The following is a 17,829-nucleotide window of genomic DNA, read 5'->3' on the forward strand; positions in this document are numbered from 1 at the left end:
CAAATCTGTAATTGAAAGCCTACAGTGAGTTTTTCATTTTCATTGTTGTAACCGTCAGTTCCAGAATTTCTTTTTGGTTTCTTTTTATGTCATCTTTCACTTTATTAATATGTTCTGTTTGTTGAGAAATCATTTTCCTTTTTGTTGTTCTATGTTCATTATTTCCTTTAGTTTTCTGAGTATATTTAATACCGTTGATATAGAATCTGTCTAGTAATTCCAATTTCTGTGCTTCTTCAGGGATAGTTTGTTTTTGTGTTTTTTTGGCTGTTGGTTCGTACTCTTCTTTCTTCACATTCCTTATAATTTTTTTTGAAAACTGTACATTTTTAATATTCTTACAGGTAGTAATCATGAAGTCAGATTCTTCCACCTCTCTTGTGTTTTTGTTGCTCATGTGGGTTGTAGTTGTTTGTTTAGTGACTTATCTAAACTATGTTTGTAAAGACTATATTCGTTGTATGTGATCTCTCATGTCCTTTAGCTTGATGTTAGCTAATGTTCTGATAAAAGATTCTTTAAGTGCTGTGCATAAGTCAACTTCTGTTGACTCAGCATTTTCTTCATTGATGTAAAAATGAGGTATTTTCCAGCGTTTCAACAAACTTGATTTTGACTGTTTTGGGTCATTTTTGTCAGCATTTCTGTGGTAGGATGTGGCTTGAAGTATCCTACTTTACCACTTTACAGCTGTCATTTTTGTCTTTTTCATTTTTAAATTTTGTAGAAAGTTTCATATAAAAAGATAAAAAAAAGAGTACATAATTTCATATAAGATGAGCTTTGCCGTCTAGCCTAAGTAAAGCAGGTATATCAAAGGAGGCAGGGGTTCAGAAAGAAACTGCTCTGTCAGATCCAGAGAGCTAATTGAGTGAACTGATCTAGACAGCATAAGTGTTGTGTGGTTTACCTAACACGGTATTGGGCAGCAGGGGGAATATATTTGCCTGTTGGCTCTTACTACCTTTAGTACTGAATTATAACGTAAACATTCTAGATGTTAATGACTTGATTAATCACTGTCTGTACTGCTTCTAGAGTCTGGATAATTTCTGTGGGTTCTCTGTTATTGTTTCCAGCAATTTTGCTTTAGTTTAATACAGAGTAATTTTTTTAAAAGATTTTGTTTATTCATTTGAGAAAGAGAGCTAACATGAGCAGGGTGAGGGGCAGAGGGAGAAGCAGACTCCCCGCCGAAGAGGGAGCCCGATCATGACCTGAGCTGAAGGCAGACACTTAAACGACTGAGCCACCCAGGCACCCCAATGAATAGCATATTTTGATGGATTTTTAAATTTGCCTTAAACTTTTATACAGATTCAAATTAAAAACAAAATTGTGTATCTTCATAATCTGATCTCATAATCATACTATGATAAATTGGTAGACTCTGGTCTACCATCTTCTGAATTCATAATGAACAGTAGTTTCAAAAGCTTTACCTTAGGTAAATAATATTTTAAATATTTGGCTACATTTTGAAAATGCTTTCTTTAACGCCACTGTATATTTTTGATAACATAAGTCTAGAGATTTTGAATTTCCTGGGTCTGTTTTTTAAAGATTTTATTTATTTATTTATTTGACAGAGAGAGAGTGAGAGAGCACAAGCAGGGGGAACAGTAGAGGGAGAGGGAGAAGCAGGCTCCCCACCAAGCAGGGAGCCCAATGCGGGCCTCAATCCCAGGACCCTGGGATCATGACCTGAGCCAAAGGCAATGTTTAATCATCTGAGTCACCCAGGCGCCCCTCCTGGGTCTATTTTTATGATGGTCTCATTTTTAAAGGATTTAAAAAATAGTCCATAAAAAAAATACTTTTTTCCAAATCTATAGTCCTGCTTGGAGATCTGCTTCAGCTTAACATCTGTTCTGTTTGATTTTATAAAATCACTCTGATGTACTATATTGTCTTTTTTGTGATGTTTTATAATACTTTATGATATCAGTTCAGATGGCAACAGGGAAATTTCATGATGTGTACTGGTTTGGGGAGATAATAAAAAAGAATATCACAATAACGAAGATTTCCCAGTATTCTACAAGTGTATTCTGCATTATTAATACTTTTATGGTCAATTTTATTATCTTCATATCAGTGCTTATCCATCTGACATATTTTATATAATATCAGGCAAATGTTGATAATATGAGCAAGAATCTATATTCTCATATAGAGAATTTGTGGAAAGTAAAATAGTCATGATTGCTTGTGGTTATAGATAGCTTAGATTGTTAAGATTGACATATTTATATTTTAAATCATATTTTCACAGCTAGAAAGAATGACAAAATCGTAATATTTAGCCCTTGTTTTACAGAGCAGAGACTGGGTCTCAAAGAGATATTAAATAATGTGCCAGTGTTTATTAGTGCTAAACCTAGGGATAGAAATCAGATTTCTTTTTATATATTTTGATCAATAGTGGGAAGTAGCTGAAGGTTTTAGAACTGTGGTAATTAAGTTGATGTAATAATTTAGAAAGATTATTTAATGGAAATCCTTAAGTCATCTTTTTCTGATTTCCTCTTTGATTTTTATTGTCTCCACAAGTTTTTATGTCTTCCACATTGTACAATTAAGTGGTGTATAGTTATTCCTAGTAGCCTCTTAATGATCCCTTGAATTTCCATGTTATCGGTTGTTGTATCTCCTTTTTTATTTATAATTTTGTTGGTTTGGGCCCTTTTTTCCTTGGTTAGTTTCACTAAGGGGTTATAAATTTTGTTTACTTTTCAAAGAAGCAACTCTTAGTTTGGTGAAGCTTTTCTATGATTTTTCTGTTCTCTATTTCATGTGTTTCTGCTGTAGTCTATTCTTCTCATCATTATCATCATCAGGCACTGTTGTTATTGTTACTAACATTATTATTAATTCTTAGGTTCACTGTAATAGTGAGGTTTTCCTGATTTATATAAAACAAATCTTTGGCTTAGATTTATAGCTGAATAGTATAGTTGAACATTAGGAAATTGCTTAATTATTAGTGGAAGAGAAATATTAGATAAATGACCTGTTTCATATTTCAAAAACCAATTTTCATACTGTGATACAGACTTTGGGCCCTTGATAAAATATAATGTATTTTCTCAGTTTCATCTCTAGACACTGAAAAAGGACCTAAGCCATGTGTGGACCATAGTTGTGAATCTTCCAAAAGACTGTCTAAGGTATGTTATGTGAGGCTGGAGAAATTAAAAAAAGAAAAAAATGAACATCCTCAGTGTGTAAGTAAGCATCTTAGCTATTTATTGAACACATCAAATCCACCCCCCCACATTTAGGAAATTCAGCAGTAAAAACTTCATCAAATAACAAATGACAAGAACATAATACAGTTAATATTTTTATGAAATGCTTTAAAATTTAGCATCTTGTAACTATGTTAAGAGAGATGATTTTTTTTTCTTTGACCTTATTTGCTGTTCCATGTTAATTTATAATTACTAAACAAGTAGAATTCTCTCGGTGTTACTGTTACCCATCCTAAAATTATAAATTTGATCTACCATGTTTGTTAACCATTTTCATATTGCTCTAAAACCAGCATCCTGTGTCTGTGTTTAAGGCAGAAATTAGGCTGAAGCTCCCAGCAGCAGTCCAATTTAGTTTTCTCTTTCATGTTATACTTCATACTGTTCACACTCAGTAACTTCCTGCAGTGTTGTGTCCTGTCTCTGGTTACTCCTCGGTGATAAGAAGCACTTTGTAAGAAAATGTTATTTTTAAATACTTGGAATTTAAGATTACTTACATTATGATAATTGTCAAAATTTCCTTATGAAGGTATAGGTATTGCATATTCAGGTCCACACCCATTACTTTTGCCAGGTGAAAATGACAGGGGAATGACTTCTTTATTTGTGCCCTGTAAGCCTCCCAAAATTTAGCTACATCATCAATCTATATGTTATCAGGTATTTCCATTTAAAAATTTTCCTTAGGAGTTACCTTTCATCTCTGAGGTAGTTTTTTGTTTGTTTGTTTGTTTTGTTTTTTAACTTTACTTTGGAAATAGAAGTTATGTTCTGGGGCACCAGGAACAGAGAGCAGTCAGTCTTATTTTTTGATTACTGTTTCTTAATCCATGGTTATTGTGCTAATCATCTTTAATTAATAGCACATCTTTAGACTTCTACCAATTTTCAAACTTTTAAATGGTCATAGACCTTCAGCTGATATAATTTCTTAGTGATGTGGGAATGTGTGTTCAAGCAGAGGAATTAGGAGTAAGGAAGGAAACAGACATTTTATTATTTTCCTTCAAGGTGATCTCATGCTGGTATCCATTTGTAGTTCCCTTATATCATTTAATATTGAGAATCAATTTTATTTGTACTTCTTATATGAAAACAGAAAAAAAATCAAATTCTGCATTCCATGAAACTTGCAGTAACAAAGGTCTGCAATTTTATTAACTCCTTGAGAATGTTACATGGCTGTATTAGGTTGCTTAACGAACATTCTGCCCGTGATTTTTACTGTCATTTGGATACCTTTTTTGAAATTTTTTTTTGCTATACATCTGTTTATCTGCTTTTTCTCTTCTGCTCTCCTTCCTGTTCCCTTTCTTTCTTTTCTAGGCTTCTGGGCATTAAATGGTCTCTTTTTGCCTATTATGTTAAAGTATTTTTCTGGTTGACGGAAGTGTAATAATAGTTAGCATAATAATAAAAAGAATTCAAAATCTCCAGAGCAGAGTATTTTCACAGAAGCATTCTGGGGACTTTGATTTACAAATCTGAAAAATTATTTAATATTATCTGCTTTATTTTTCATTTCATTCAGTTTTCAACTTTCGGGTCCTTTCATTTTGTATTAACTCTTATTTATTACTAAATACACTTTAAATTTAGCAAGACCTAAGTAAGCGGAAATGTTCCCCCAACTATGGTAAATTCAAACTTATTTTGACATATTTGTCCCAGTGGAGATATATCTTAACTCTTTGAAGATTTGATCCAAATATGTTCTGTTTCTTCTTAAAGGTACTGGGTTTTTCCACTCTTCTCTTCCAGTGATGTATTTGTCAGCCCATATGCCATCACCACACTTTGTTCATGCCGTGTACCTTTACAGCAAATCTAATGTCAAGTTGTATAACTATTCTATCTTGGTTCCTTTTCAAGATTGTTCTAGATGTTCTAGGTCCTTTTTATTTCCAGAAGGTTTAAAAATCACCATGTCAGATTTCTAAAAACAAACAAAAAATGCCCTGGATTCTGATAGGTGTTACCATGTATCTATAGGTCAATTGGTGAGAAGTGATATTTTGATAATATTAAGTTTTCCAAAACCTAACATGTTAGTTCTCCCCATTTATTTAGGTTTAAAAAATTCACCTTTTTATTTATTTTTTTTTGGCAGTTTTTAGTTTAAAGGTCTTGCACATTTTCTGCTCAATTTATTCCTAAGTATTTTGTGGATTTTTTTTCCCTAGTGCTGTCTTAAATGGATATTTAAAAAATTCATTGACCAGTTGTTTCAGTTTTTAATAGGTGCTTGCATGTTGCATATTTGCATATTGTATTTATAGCCACTTGTAAAATTCATTTCTTACAGTAGTTACTTTAAAGATTACTTAGGATTTTTTATGTAAACCATCATGTCATATGCAAATAAGAGACAGTGTTTCTTTTTTTTTCTGATTTTTATGCCTTTTATTTCTTTACTGATTCTGTTTGAATCTACAGTATGATGTTGAATAGATGTGGTGAGAGTTGATACTTTCTTTCCTTTATTTTCTTGTTCCTGATCTTAGGGGGGTAGCATTTAGGCTTTCACTATTAAGTATGTTGTTAGCTCCAAATTTTCATATCTTTTACCAGATCAAGTAAGTTCCCTTCTGTTTCTAGTTTACTGAGAGATTATGCTATGGATGTTCATTCATTTGTTTCAAATACTAATTCTGCCTTTATTGAAAAAACCCACATGTGTCTTCATTATAAATTTAGCAGAAAATATGCAAGACCTTTAAACTAAAAGCTGTAGTTTGTTTTTTATCCTTATGAAATGTCCCCTTTAATTCTTGCTCTCAAATTTTATCTAAAATTAATGTTATTAATTCAGTCTTCCTATGCTTACTGTTTGCAAGGGATATGTGTTCCTAACCATTTAATTTCAATTATCTCTCTCTTTATATTTAAAATGCATGTTTCTTGTAGACAACATATAATTGACCCCTTTCTTCTCTCAATAAAAAAAATCTTTAATTGGAGCATTTATTCCAATAAAATTTAATGTAATTATTGATACAATTATGTGTACTATTTTACTATTGTTGCCTATTTTTTTTTCCCTTTTTCATCCTTTGTACTTTTAGAGTTTCATTTTCTCTATCTACCCATTTATTTATTTATATTGAGATAAAATTGACATATAACACGGTGTTGGTTTTAGACATATAATGTATTAGTTTTAGGTATACAACATAATGATTTGATATAGGTATATATTGCAATGTTATTACCACACTAAGTTAATATCTGTAAACACACAAAGTTGCACATTTTGGTATGCGATGAGAATTTTAAGATCTACTCTCTTAGCAACTTTCAAATATACAATACAGTGTTGTTGACCAGAGAGACCGTGCTGTACCTAACATCGCTAGACTTACTTATCTTGTACAGTTGTCCCACCGTACCTGCAGCTCCACTTTCCATGGTTTCAGTTACCCATGGTCAATTACAGTCCAGAAGAATATGATCTTCCTTCTTTTGTTTGTCAGTAGGTCAGTATTAGCCTAATGCTGTGTCACAATGCCTGCATTATTCACCACACTTCATGTCATCATGTAGACATTTTTATCATCACACAAGTAAAACAAGGGGGCGAGTACAGTACAATAAGATATTTTAAGAGTCAGAGATAAAAGAGACTGCATTCACGTAACTTTTATTATCGTACGTTATTATAATTGTTCTATCCTGTTGTTGTTAATCCCTTACTGTGGTATACTTTATAAAATTTAAATTATACCATAGGTATGTGTGGATAGAACAAAACATGGTATGTATAGGGTTGAGTAATATTCACAGTTCTCAGGCATCCATTGGGGGTCTTGGGACATACCCTCCATGGTTGGGGGGGGCGCTACTGTAACTGGAAGTTTTTACCTTTGATTTCTTGTTTCTTTTTCATTGCTGACATGCTATTTGAATTTTTTTTTATTTAAAATCAATTAATTAACAGTGTATTATTAGTTTCAGACTTAGAGTTTAGTGATTCATTAGTTGCATATAACACCCAGTGCTCATTACATCACACGCCCTCCTTAATGTCCATCACCCAGTTACTCCATCTCGACCCCCCCGTCCCCTCCAGCAACCCTCAGATCGTTTGCTAGAGTTAAGAGGAGTTTCTTATGGTTTGTCTCCCTCTCTGATGTTGTCTTATTTTGCTTTTCCTTCTCTTCCCCTATATTCATTTGTTTTGTTTCTTAAATTCCACATTATGAGTGAAATCATATGATGTTTGTCTTTCTCTGACTGACTTATTTCACTCAGCATGATACCCTGTAGTTCCATCCACATTGTTGCAGATGGCAAGATTTCATTCTTTTTGATGGCTGGGTAATATTCCATTGTGTATATACACCACATTTTCTTTATCCGTTCATCAGTTGATGGACATATAATGACTCTTACTACATATTTTGCCTTAAAATCTATTTTGTCTTATATAAGTATAGCTTTTCCAGCCTTCTTTTAGTTTCCATTTACATGGAATAGCATTTTCTGTTCCTTCACTTTCTTTTTTTGTGTTTCCTTAAACCTGAAGTGAATTTCATGTAGACAGCATACAGTTAGGTCTTGTTTTGTATTCAGTCAATCACTCTATGCCTTTTGATTGGAAATTTTAGTCCCTTCACTTTTCAAGTAATTAGGTATGGATTTATCAGGATTTTGTCATTTGTTTTGTGGCTTTTTTTTAATTCCCTTTTTCCTTTTTTTTCTCTTGGTCACTTTCTGCAATGTTATGTTTAGATTCTTTTCTCTTTATCTTGTGTGTAGTTACTATAGATTTTTGCTTTGTGGTTTACCATGAAAATTACATAAAATATTTTAGAGTTACAACATTTTATTCACATGAATTCTGAAGCTTTATACTTTTACTCCCCTTAATGTTTTATGTTTTTATGTCCATGTTTAAATCTTATCTTGTATATCCATTAACAAATTATTATATTTGTTATAGTTGTAGTTATTTCTACTATCTTTTGTCTTTTGAACTTCATACTATATTTGTAAGTGATTAAACTATTAACACTAGATTATTCAGAATTCCACTGTAGATTTACCTTTTCCCTTGAAATTTGTACTTTCACATGTTTTTCTTTTACTACTTAACATGCTTTCCTTTTTTTAGCTTAAAGTTAACTCCCTTTAACATTTTTTCGTGAGGCCAGTCTGGTGGTGAGGAACTCTTTCAACTTCTGAATGTATGCAGAACTCTTTGTCTCCTTTCAGTTGTTATACAACTTTCTCTGTAAGAGTATCCATGTTTGGCAGTTTTTATCTTTTAGCTTCTGGAAAATATTGTGCCATTCCCTTTTGGCCTGTAGAGTTACTGTTGAAAACCCGTTAATAGTCCTGTGGGGGTTCCTTGTATATAGCAAGTTGTTTTTCTTTTGCTGCTTATAAGATTCTTTTTCTGTATTTAGTTTTTGATAATTTAATAAATAAATAAATGCTGTGGGTTTCTTTGGATTCTTCTTGTTCAGGACTATTTGGGTTTCCAAGGTCTGGATATATGTTACCTTCTTAAGGTTAGGGATGTTTTCAGCCACTATTTCTTCAGATAGCTTTCTGCCCCTTTTCTCTCTCTTCTCTTTTTGGGACTCCCATAATATGAATATTGGGCCACTTGATGCTGTTCTGAAGTCCCTTATGTGTCTTCATTCTATTTCAGTCTTTTTTCTTTTTACTCTTCTGATTGGATGATCTTCATTGCTCTGTTATCAGGGTTGCTGGTCCTTTCTTCTACTTTATCTTGTCTACAGTGAGTCCCTCTCTTGAATTTTCTGCTCAGTTGTTCTGTGATTTCTGTTTGGTACTAATACTTTTTATATTTGTTGAAATTCTCACTGTGTTCATGCATTGTTCTTTTGACCTCATTGAGTATCTTTATGACCATTACTTTAAAATCTTTATCAGGTAAATCAGTTATCTCCATTTCAGTTAGGTCTTTTTCTGGGGTTTTATTTTGTTCTGTTGTTTGAACATATTCTGCTGTTTCTTTATGTTCCTTGAATACTTTGTGTTGATTTCTATATTAGATAAAACAACCACCTCTCCCAGTCTTGAAGGTATGGTCTCTTATAGGAGTTGAACCTTATCATTCAACCCTGCTTTGACTCTTGGTTGTCTTCATACTTTTGTGATTTTCCAAGCCACCTTCTTTGTTTTTTGCGGTTTCCACTAGTTGATGGTGTGCCAGAATCTGTCAGGGTCCCAAAGGGAACATCTCCTCAGTACTAATATGTAGGCTGATTAGAAGGTCCTCAGGAAGCAGCATTTAAATTATGCACATGTACCTACTTCAGGGGAACAGGGAGAGATGGGAGTTTCTGTCTGTTCCCTCTGCAACAAACCTGTGGGTTTCTTTGCTACTGTCCCGTTGAATCCCTGATTGGAAACCTTCCCCTTAGGCTGCCAAAGATAAGCAAATGGGCCTCTCAGAATTTTATTTTTAGTTACCTATTCTCATAGCTATATACTCTTTGCCTTATTTGTTTGAGTGGTTGCTCTAAAAATTGTGATATACATCTTTTATTATTTCACAGTTCACTTAAAATTTATATTTTGCCCCTTCCTGCTAAATATAGAAATGTTGCCATTTATAGCTTCATTTGTTTCTAAACCACCGTCATCCTTTATGCATTATCATTCTATCCACCTATATTATAATCTGTAAAAATACTTTTGAAGGCATTTGCTGTAAACAGTCATACATATTTTAAAGATATTTAAAGAACAAATAGTCTTTTACATGTAGAGTACCATTTTCTATGTTCTTCCTTTCTTCTGAGGATCAAAGGTTTTATCTGATACTATTTCCCTTTAGTCTGAAAAATCTTCTGTTGCATTTGTTGTGGTTATGATCTGCTGACAAAGGATTCTTTGTTTCCTTTTACCTATAAATTTTATTTTATTTATGAAGAATATTTCATTGGTTAGAGAATTTTGGTCTGGTAGGCTACTTTTTCAGCATTTTCAGTATTTTTTTCCACTCTCTTCTTAACCTCTATTGCTTCTGATAAGAAGTCCATTATTTACAAGTTTTTTCTTTTTCAGACTTATTTATTTATTTGAGAGAGAGAGAGCAGGGGGTGTTGGGGGGGGAAGAGCAGAGGGAGAGAGAGAATCTTAAGCAGGGTCCACACCCAGTGCAGAGCCGACCCAGGGCTTGATCTCAGGACCCTGAGAACATGACCTGAGCAGAAACCAAGAGTAGGACGCTTAATTGACTGAGCCTCCCAGGTGCCCCTAGAGGTGGTTGTTTTTCCATATTTAATGTTTTTTTTTTTTTTCTCTGCTTTCAATAATTTTTTTTCTGTATCTTTAGTTCTTAGCAATTTGATTATGGTTGCTTTGGTTTGGTCTTGTTTGTATGTGTTCTGTGTGAGATTGGCTTGTGGTTATTGAATCTATGATTTCATGTCTTCAATCAATTTCTTGAAAATTACAGCTATGATTTCTTCTGTTTTTCTTTTTTCTCTCCTAAACTCTGTTCTCTACCATCTCCATATTTTCAAACATCCATGTGGTTTAAACTTCTCACAGCAAATGGTTTGTTTCTGAGACAGGGGGTCACCTTCTGTAAGAAAGCCATAGAAGGATGAGTGTTCTGAGAAGGGAAAGCATAAACCATAGGCTTTTTCTGACCCAGCTTTGGGAGTTATTTGGCATCTTATGTATTGTAGTATCTTAGTCAAAGCATTCACAGGTCTGCCTGATTTAAAGAAAGGGGTTCAGACACCATTACTTTATGAGATGAATGCCATAGAATTTGTGGCCTTGTTGTAAAATTACTGTAACAATTATAAAGGGACACTCATACATCAGTTGTTTTAAGATCTTTTTATTTTACATGAAAATACTGAGGAGAATTTTAAGTAGACTTACAGATGTAAGAATATTATAGGGAAATCCCTTGTACATTTTGCTCGGTTTCTCCCAATGGTAATGTCTTGCAAACATACTGATAGAGAACAGTATCACAAGTAGGGTTATTGACATTGCTACAATCCACTGCTCTCATTTAGCTTCGGCCAGTTTACTCGTTTCATTTCTGTGTGTTAAGTTCTTGTGCAGAGTCATGTATCCACCACCATAGTCTAGATATAGACAGTTCCAGTCCCACAAGGATCCTGTGTTGCTTTTTTATATCCATGCCCACATCTTTTCTGACTCCCACCCCCCACCCCCCGCTCCTTTCCCGTAACGCTTGACATTCACTATTCTGCCCTCCGTTTCTAAAGTTTCGGGATGTAACCTTTCGGGATTGGCTTTTTTCTGTCAATGTAGTTTCCTACAGATTCGTCCAAGGTGGTACATGTACCAAGTTCTTATCTGCATGCGGTATTGCAACTATTGTTTATTTTATCCCCCATGGAAGTTATTTCATAATATCCCATTATGGTTTTAATTTGCATTTCACTAATTGCTAATGATGTTGGTCATTTTTTTGTTAGGCTTATTTGCCACCTGCACATCCTTTTGATGAACTCTCTGCTGCTCATTTTCTGTTGGAATTGTTTGCTTTTTTGAAAGTAAAAGGGTTCTTCGTATATTCTAGATCTAGTGTTTTTCTCATATTTTGTTTGTAAATATTTTCTCCTAGATTTTAGCTCGTCTTTTCTTCCTCTTCACATTGGTTTTTAAGGAAAGAAGTTTTTAATATTTATGAAGTCAAGTGTATCCATTTTTCCTTTTACAGGGGTGGTTTTTTTTTGGATCAAGTCTAAGAACTTTTTGTACAGTCCTACATTCTGAAGATTTTCCTCTTTTAAAATTTTTTTTTTTACATTTTACATTTTTTTTGTTGCTTTACAAATGATATCTACAATCATTTTGAGTTAGTTTTGCTTTATGTATGAGATTTAGGGCAAGGCTATTTTTGTTGTTACTCTTTTGCCTGTGGATGTCCCATTTCTCCAGCATCCTTTGTTAAAATTGCTGTCCTTTCTCCATTGAATAGCTTTGGTTCCTTTGTTAAACTGTAGTTGAGATATTTGTGTAGCTCTATTTCTGGGTTCTTTATCCTTTTCCCTTCTTTGTGTTTATGCCTCTCTCAATACCTCACTGTCTTAACTACTGTGGCCTTAATGATGGGCCTTTATTCATCCCATTGTATTTCTGTCTTAGCAAGATTGTTCTATTTTAGGATCTGTGCATCATTAAATTTTAGCTAAAGTTTGTGTATGTCTACAAAAACCTTTGGGAAGTTGGTAGGAATTATGTTAATCAGTCCTGCACAGGCATACCCCGTTTCATAGTGCCTTGCTTTATTGCGCTTCACAGTTACTGCATTTCTTTACAAATTGAAGGTTCCAGACTTCAGTGGAGGAAGTTACTGCAGATGTGGTGGAAACAGCCAGAGAACCGGAACTAGAAGTGAAGCCTGAAGATGGGACTGAATTGCTGGAATCTTAGGATCAAACTTGAACAGATGAGGAGTTGCTGCTTATGGATGAGCAAAGAAAGTGGTTTCTTGAGATGGAATCTCCTTCTTGTGAGAATGCTGTGAAGACTGTTGAAGTGACAACAAAGGATTTAGAATATTGCAGAAACTTAGCTGATAAAGCATTGGTGGCGGAGTTTGAGAGGATTGACTCCCACTTTGAAAGAAGGTCTGTGGGTAAATATCAAACAGCATCACATGCTACAGAGAAAACATTCGTGAAAGCAAGAGTCGATCGACGTAGCAAAGTTCATTGTTGTCTTATTAAGAAATGGCCACGCCGTCCTTCAGCCACCATCACCCTGATCAGTCAGCAGCCATCAGCATTGAGGCAGACCCTCCACCAACAAAAAGACCACGACTTCCTGATAGCTCAGATGATGGCCAGCACTGTTTAGCAAAAAAGTATATTTTAGTTAAGATCTGAACAATATTTTGTTTAGATATACTGCTGCTATTGCACACCTAATAGACTAGAAGATTGTGTAAATACAATTTTTGTATGCCTGGGGAAACCAAAAAATTCATTTGGGTCACTTTATTGTGATACTGGCTTTGGAGTGGTCATTGGAGCCAAACCCACAATATCTCTGAGGTGTGCCTCTGTATAAATTTGGGAATAACTTACACTTTTACTGTGTTCTTTCTTCCAGTCTATGCACATAATATGTCTCTACATCTTTTTAGGTCTTCTGCAAATTTTTTATCATCTTTTTTCTAAGTTTTAGCATACGTAACGTATACATTTTAGTAAGTTCGCACTGTTTCCTTTTCTATGGAACAACCTTAAGAAATACTGTTTTAATTTTGGTTTCTAGATGTTCATTGTCAGTGCGTGGTAATGCATTTTATCAGCATGTATTCATCTTGTTTCTGAGGCACATGCTGAACTTAGATATTAGCTCTAGGAGGTTTTTTGTATTGGGGAGTGTTTTATATTCCTTGGGATTTTCTTTGCTGACAGTCATGTCATTTCCTAATTGAGGCAGTTTTATTTTTTCCTTTCCAATTTGTATGTTTGCCTCTTTACTGATTTTTTGATTTACTGAAGTGACTAAAGCATCCAGTGCTGTGTTTAATATGAGTAGTGAGAGTAGATATCATTTCTTTTTCTGAGTTTATGGAGAAAGCATTCATTCTTTCAACATGAAGTACTATGCTGTAGGTTTTTTGTAGATGTTTTTTGTAAATAATTCTGAAACAATTCCCTGTAATCTTATTTTGGTGAGATTTTATTAACAGTAAGTATTGGATGTTGTCCAAGGCTTTTTCTGAGTTAATTTTTGAGATCATAGGATTTTTCTTGTTTTATTTGTGGGTATGTGGATTACACTGATTGGTTTTAAGAATAATGAAGCAACCTTGTCTACCTGGAATAAATCCCACATGGTCATGCTGTATAATGTTGTAGACATGGTTGGATTTAGTTTGTTCATATTATATTGAGTTCGTGAGAGATATTAGTCCATAGTTGTTCTTTGATACAGACTCTGTCTGGTTTTGGTGTCTAGGTAATACTAGCTTCACAAAGTGGGAGGTTTTACCTTCTCTTCTATTTTCTGGAAGAGATTATTTAAATTCAGCATTAGTTTTTGAAATGTTTGGTAGACTTTTCTTGGGAAACCAGGATATTTTTATTTAGGGAGCTTACATATTTCTTATGTATTTCTTACATTACATACATTTACATCTTACATACTATGTGTTCTTACAAAACACATAGTTTTTGAAATGTTTGGTAGACTTTTCTTGGGAAACCAGGATATTTTTATTTAGGGAGCTTTTTCTTACATATTTCTTACATCTTACATCTATACATATTAATATGTATAACCTTTAATAGTTATAGAACTATTCTGATACTTATTTTTATTGTAGTTGAATTTTTATAGTTGGTGGTGTTTGAATAATTGGTCCATTTCTAAGTTGTCATATGCTTGAACATAAAGTCCTGTGGAGTTTTCTGTTACTTATCTTCAATGCCTGTTAGTAATACTCTCCATTTCATTGCTGATCCTTCTGTTTGGTCTTCTCTGTTATTTTTCTCACTCTTGCTAAAACTTTATTAATTTTATTGATCTTTATGAAGAACTAGCTTTGTGTGACATTGACTATATTGTTTTCCTATTTTCAGTTCCATTAAATTTCACTTCCAACTTACTTCCTTTTTTTCTATTTGCTTCCTTTTTTGTCTTCTGGTTCTTTTTATAGTTTCTTGAGGTAGGGACTTTGGTTATTGTTTTTTTTTTTTTTTCCTTGCCTCATATGAAGGTTTGTGCTGTAAATTTCCACTCAGCATTGCTTTACCTGCATCTCACGTATTTTCATATGTCATTGATTTTATTTCATTTTTCTAAATTTTTATTTAAATTCCAGTTAGTTCACATACAGTGTAATATTAGTTTCAGGTGTAGAATTTAGTGATTCAATCAGTGATACATCACCTGGTGCTCATCACGGCAAGTGCACTCCTGATTCCCCATCACCTGTTCCCCTCCCCCCTCCCCTCTGGTGACCAGCCGTGTGTTCTCTGTAGTGAAGAGTCTGTGTCTTGGCTTGCCTCTCTCTCTCTCTCTTTTTTTCTCGCTCCTTTGTTTTATTTCTTTTCTTTTTTTTCTTCCAAGATTTTATTTAAATTGTAGTTAGTTAACGTATAGTGTCGTATTGGTTTCTGGAGTAGAATTGTCATTCATCACTTACGTATAACCCAGTTCTCCTCATAATACATGCCCTCCTTAATCCCCATCACCCATTTAACCTATCCCCTCCAACTGCCTCCTTCCCCTTCCAGCACCTATCAGTTTGTTTCCTGTAGTTAAAGTCTCTTATGGTTTGCCTCCCTCTCTGTTTTGTTTCTTAAATGCCACATTTGAGTAATATGGTATTTGTCTTCTCTCACTGACTTATTTTGCTTAGTATAATATTCTCTAGCTCCATCCATGTTGTTGCATAGGGCAAGATTTCATTCATTTTATGGCTGAATATTCTGTTGTATATATATATCACACCTTCTTTATCCATTCATCAGTCAGTGAACATTTGGGCTGTTTCCATAATTTGGCTATTGTTGATAATGCTGCTGTAAACATTGGGGTGCATGTATCCCCTCAAATATTTTTTTTATCCTTTCACTATTTGCAGATGACATATAATCTATACAGAAAACCCAAAAGACTCCACCAAAAAATTGCTAAAACTGATGCATAAATCCAGTAAAGTCTCTGGGTATGAAATCAACACACAGAAATCTGTTGCATTTCTATACACCAATAATGAAGCAGCAGAAAGAGAAATCAAGGAATCAGTCCCATTTCTAATGGCACCCAAAACCATAAGATACTTAGGAATAACCCTAACCAAAGAGGTAAAAGATCTCTGCTCTGAAAATTAATTTTTAGTGTATGTGCTGCCAAAGCGAGCACTCTACTCTGAAAACTATAAAACACTGTTGGTGGGAATGCAAGCTGGTGCAGCCACTCTGGAAAACAATCTGGAGCTTCCTCAAAAAGTTGAAGATAGAGATACCCTACGACCCAGCAATTGCACTACTAGGTATTTACCCCAAAGATACAAATGTAGTGATCCGAAAGGGCACTTGCACCCCAATGTTTGTAGCAGCAGTGTCCACAATAGCCAAACTTGGAAAGAGCCCACCATCGACAAATGAATGGATAAAGAAGATGTGGTATGTGTACATACACACACACACACACACACACACTCACACACACACACACACAGGAATATTACTCAGCCATCAAAAAGGCTGAAATCTTACCATTTGCAGTGATGTGGGTGGAACTGGAGGGTATTATGCTAAGCGAAATAAGTTAATCAGAGAAAGACAATTATATGGTTTCACTTATATGTGGAATTTAAGAAAACGGAATCATAGGGGAAAGAAGGGGAAAAATAGGGAAAATCAGAAAAATAAGGGAAATCAGAGAGGGAGATAAACCATAAGAGAATCTTAACTTAGGAAACAAACTGAGGGTTGCTGGAGGGGTAGTGGGTGGGGGGATGGAGTAACTGGGTGATAGACATTAAGGAGGGGATATGATGTAATGAGTACTGGGTGTTACATGCAATTGATGAATAACTGAACTCTACATCTGAAACTAATGATACACTATATTTAATTATTTGAATTTAAATAAAATAAGATGAGAAAACACTGATGAAAGAAATTGAAGACATAAATGGAAAAACATTCCATGTTCATAGATTGGAAGAACAAATATTGTTAAGATATCTATATTACTCAAAGTAATCTACACATTTAATGCAATCCCTATCAGAATACCACCAGCACTTTTCACAGAGCTGGAACAAACAATCCTAAAATTTGTATGGAACTGCAAAAGACTCCAAATAGCCAAAGCAAAGAAAAGCAAAGCTGGAGGCATCACAATTCCGGACTTCAAGTTACATTACATAGCTGTAGTGATCAAGACCTGTGGTACTGGCATTAAAAACAGACACATAGATCAATGGAACAGAATAGAAAAACCAGAAATGGACCTACAACTGTATGGTCAGTTAATACTCGAGAAAGCAGGAAAGAATATCCAATGGAAAAAGACAGTCCCTTCAATAAATGGTGTTGGGAAAACTGGACAGCAACCTGCAAAAGAATGAAATTTCTCACATAATACACAAAAATAAGTTCAGAATGGATGAAAGACCTAAATGTGAGACAGGAAACCATTAAAATCCTAGAGGACAACACAGGCAGAGTAACCTCTTTGACATTGGCCATAGCAACTTCTTACTAAGATATGTCTCCTGAGGCAAGATAAACCAAAGCAAAAAATGACCTATTGGGACTTCATAAAAATAAAAAGCTTCTGCACAGTGAAGAAAACACCAACAAAACTAAAAGGCAACCAACAGAATGGGAGAAGATATTTGCAAATCACATATCTCATAAAGAGTTAGTATCCAGGGCGCCTGGGTGGCTCAGTCGTTAAGCGTCTGCCTTCGGCTCAGGTCATGATCCCAGGGTCCTGGGATCGAGTCCCACATCAGGCTCCCTGCTCAGCGGGAAGCCTGCTTCTCCCTCTCCCACTCCCCCTGCTTGTGTTCCTGTTCTCACTGTCTCTCTCTGTCATATAAATAAATAAAATCTTTAAAAAAAAAAAA

The 17,829-nt window shown here is 34.5% G+C and overlaps 1 protein-coding gene across 13 annotated transcripts in view; it reads left to right on the top strand.

Moving 5' to 3' along the window:
• The window catches only part of ZPBP (zona pellucida binding protein), a 92,548-nt gene that overhangs the window by 48,891 nt on the left and 25,828 nt on the right, over positions 1 to 17,829 (top strand). For 4 of the 13 annotated variants that reach the window (XR_014139441.1, XR_014139442.1, XR_014139440.1 and 1 more), the window contains one exon: positions 3,094 to 3,170. The exons of 3 other annotated variants lie outside the window; for them this stretch is intronic. Coding sequence is in view for 6 of the 10 variants with exons in the window: in XM_081800825.1 (XP_081656951.1) it covers positions 3,094 to 3,170 (77 nt within the window). In the remaining 4 variants the exon portion in view is untranslated. Of the gene's footprint in view, positions 1 to 3,093; positions 3,171 to 12,527; positions 14,910 to 17,829 lie in introns of those variants that run through there. 6 more of the 13 variants (XR_014139443.1, XM_081800828.1, XM_081800826.1 and 3 more) reach the window with 6 other exon arrangements.

Source organism: Leptonychotes weddellii, chromosome 12, assembly GCF_054177405.1.
Source record: "Leptonychotes weddellii isolate Sample4059 chromosome 12, ASM5417740v2, whole genome shotgun sequence".
Taxonomy (NCBI): domain Eukaryota; kingdom Metazoa; phylum Chordata; class Mammalia; order Carnivora; family Phocidae; genus Leptonychotes; species Leptonychotes weddellii.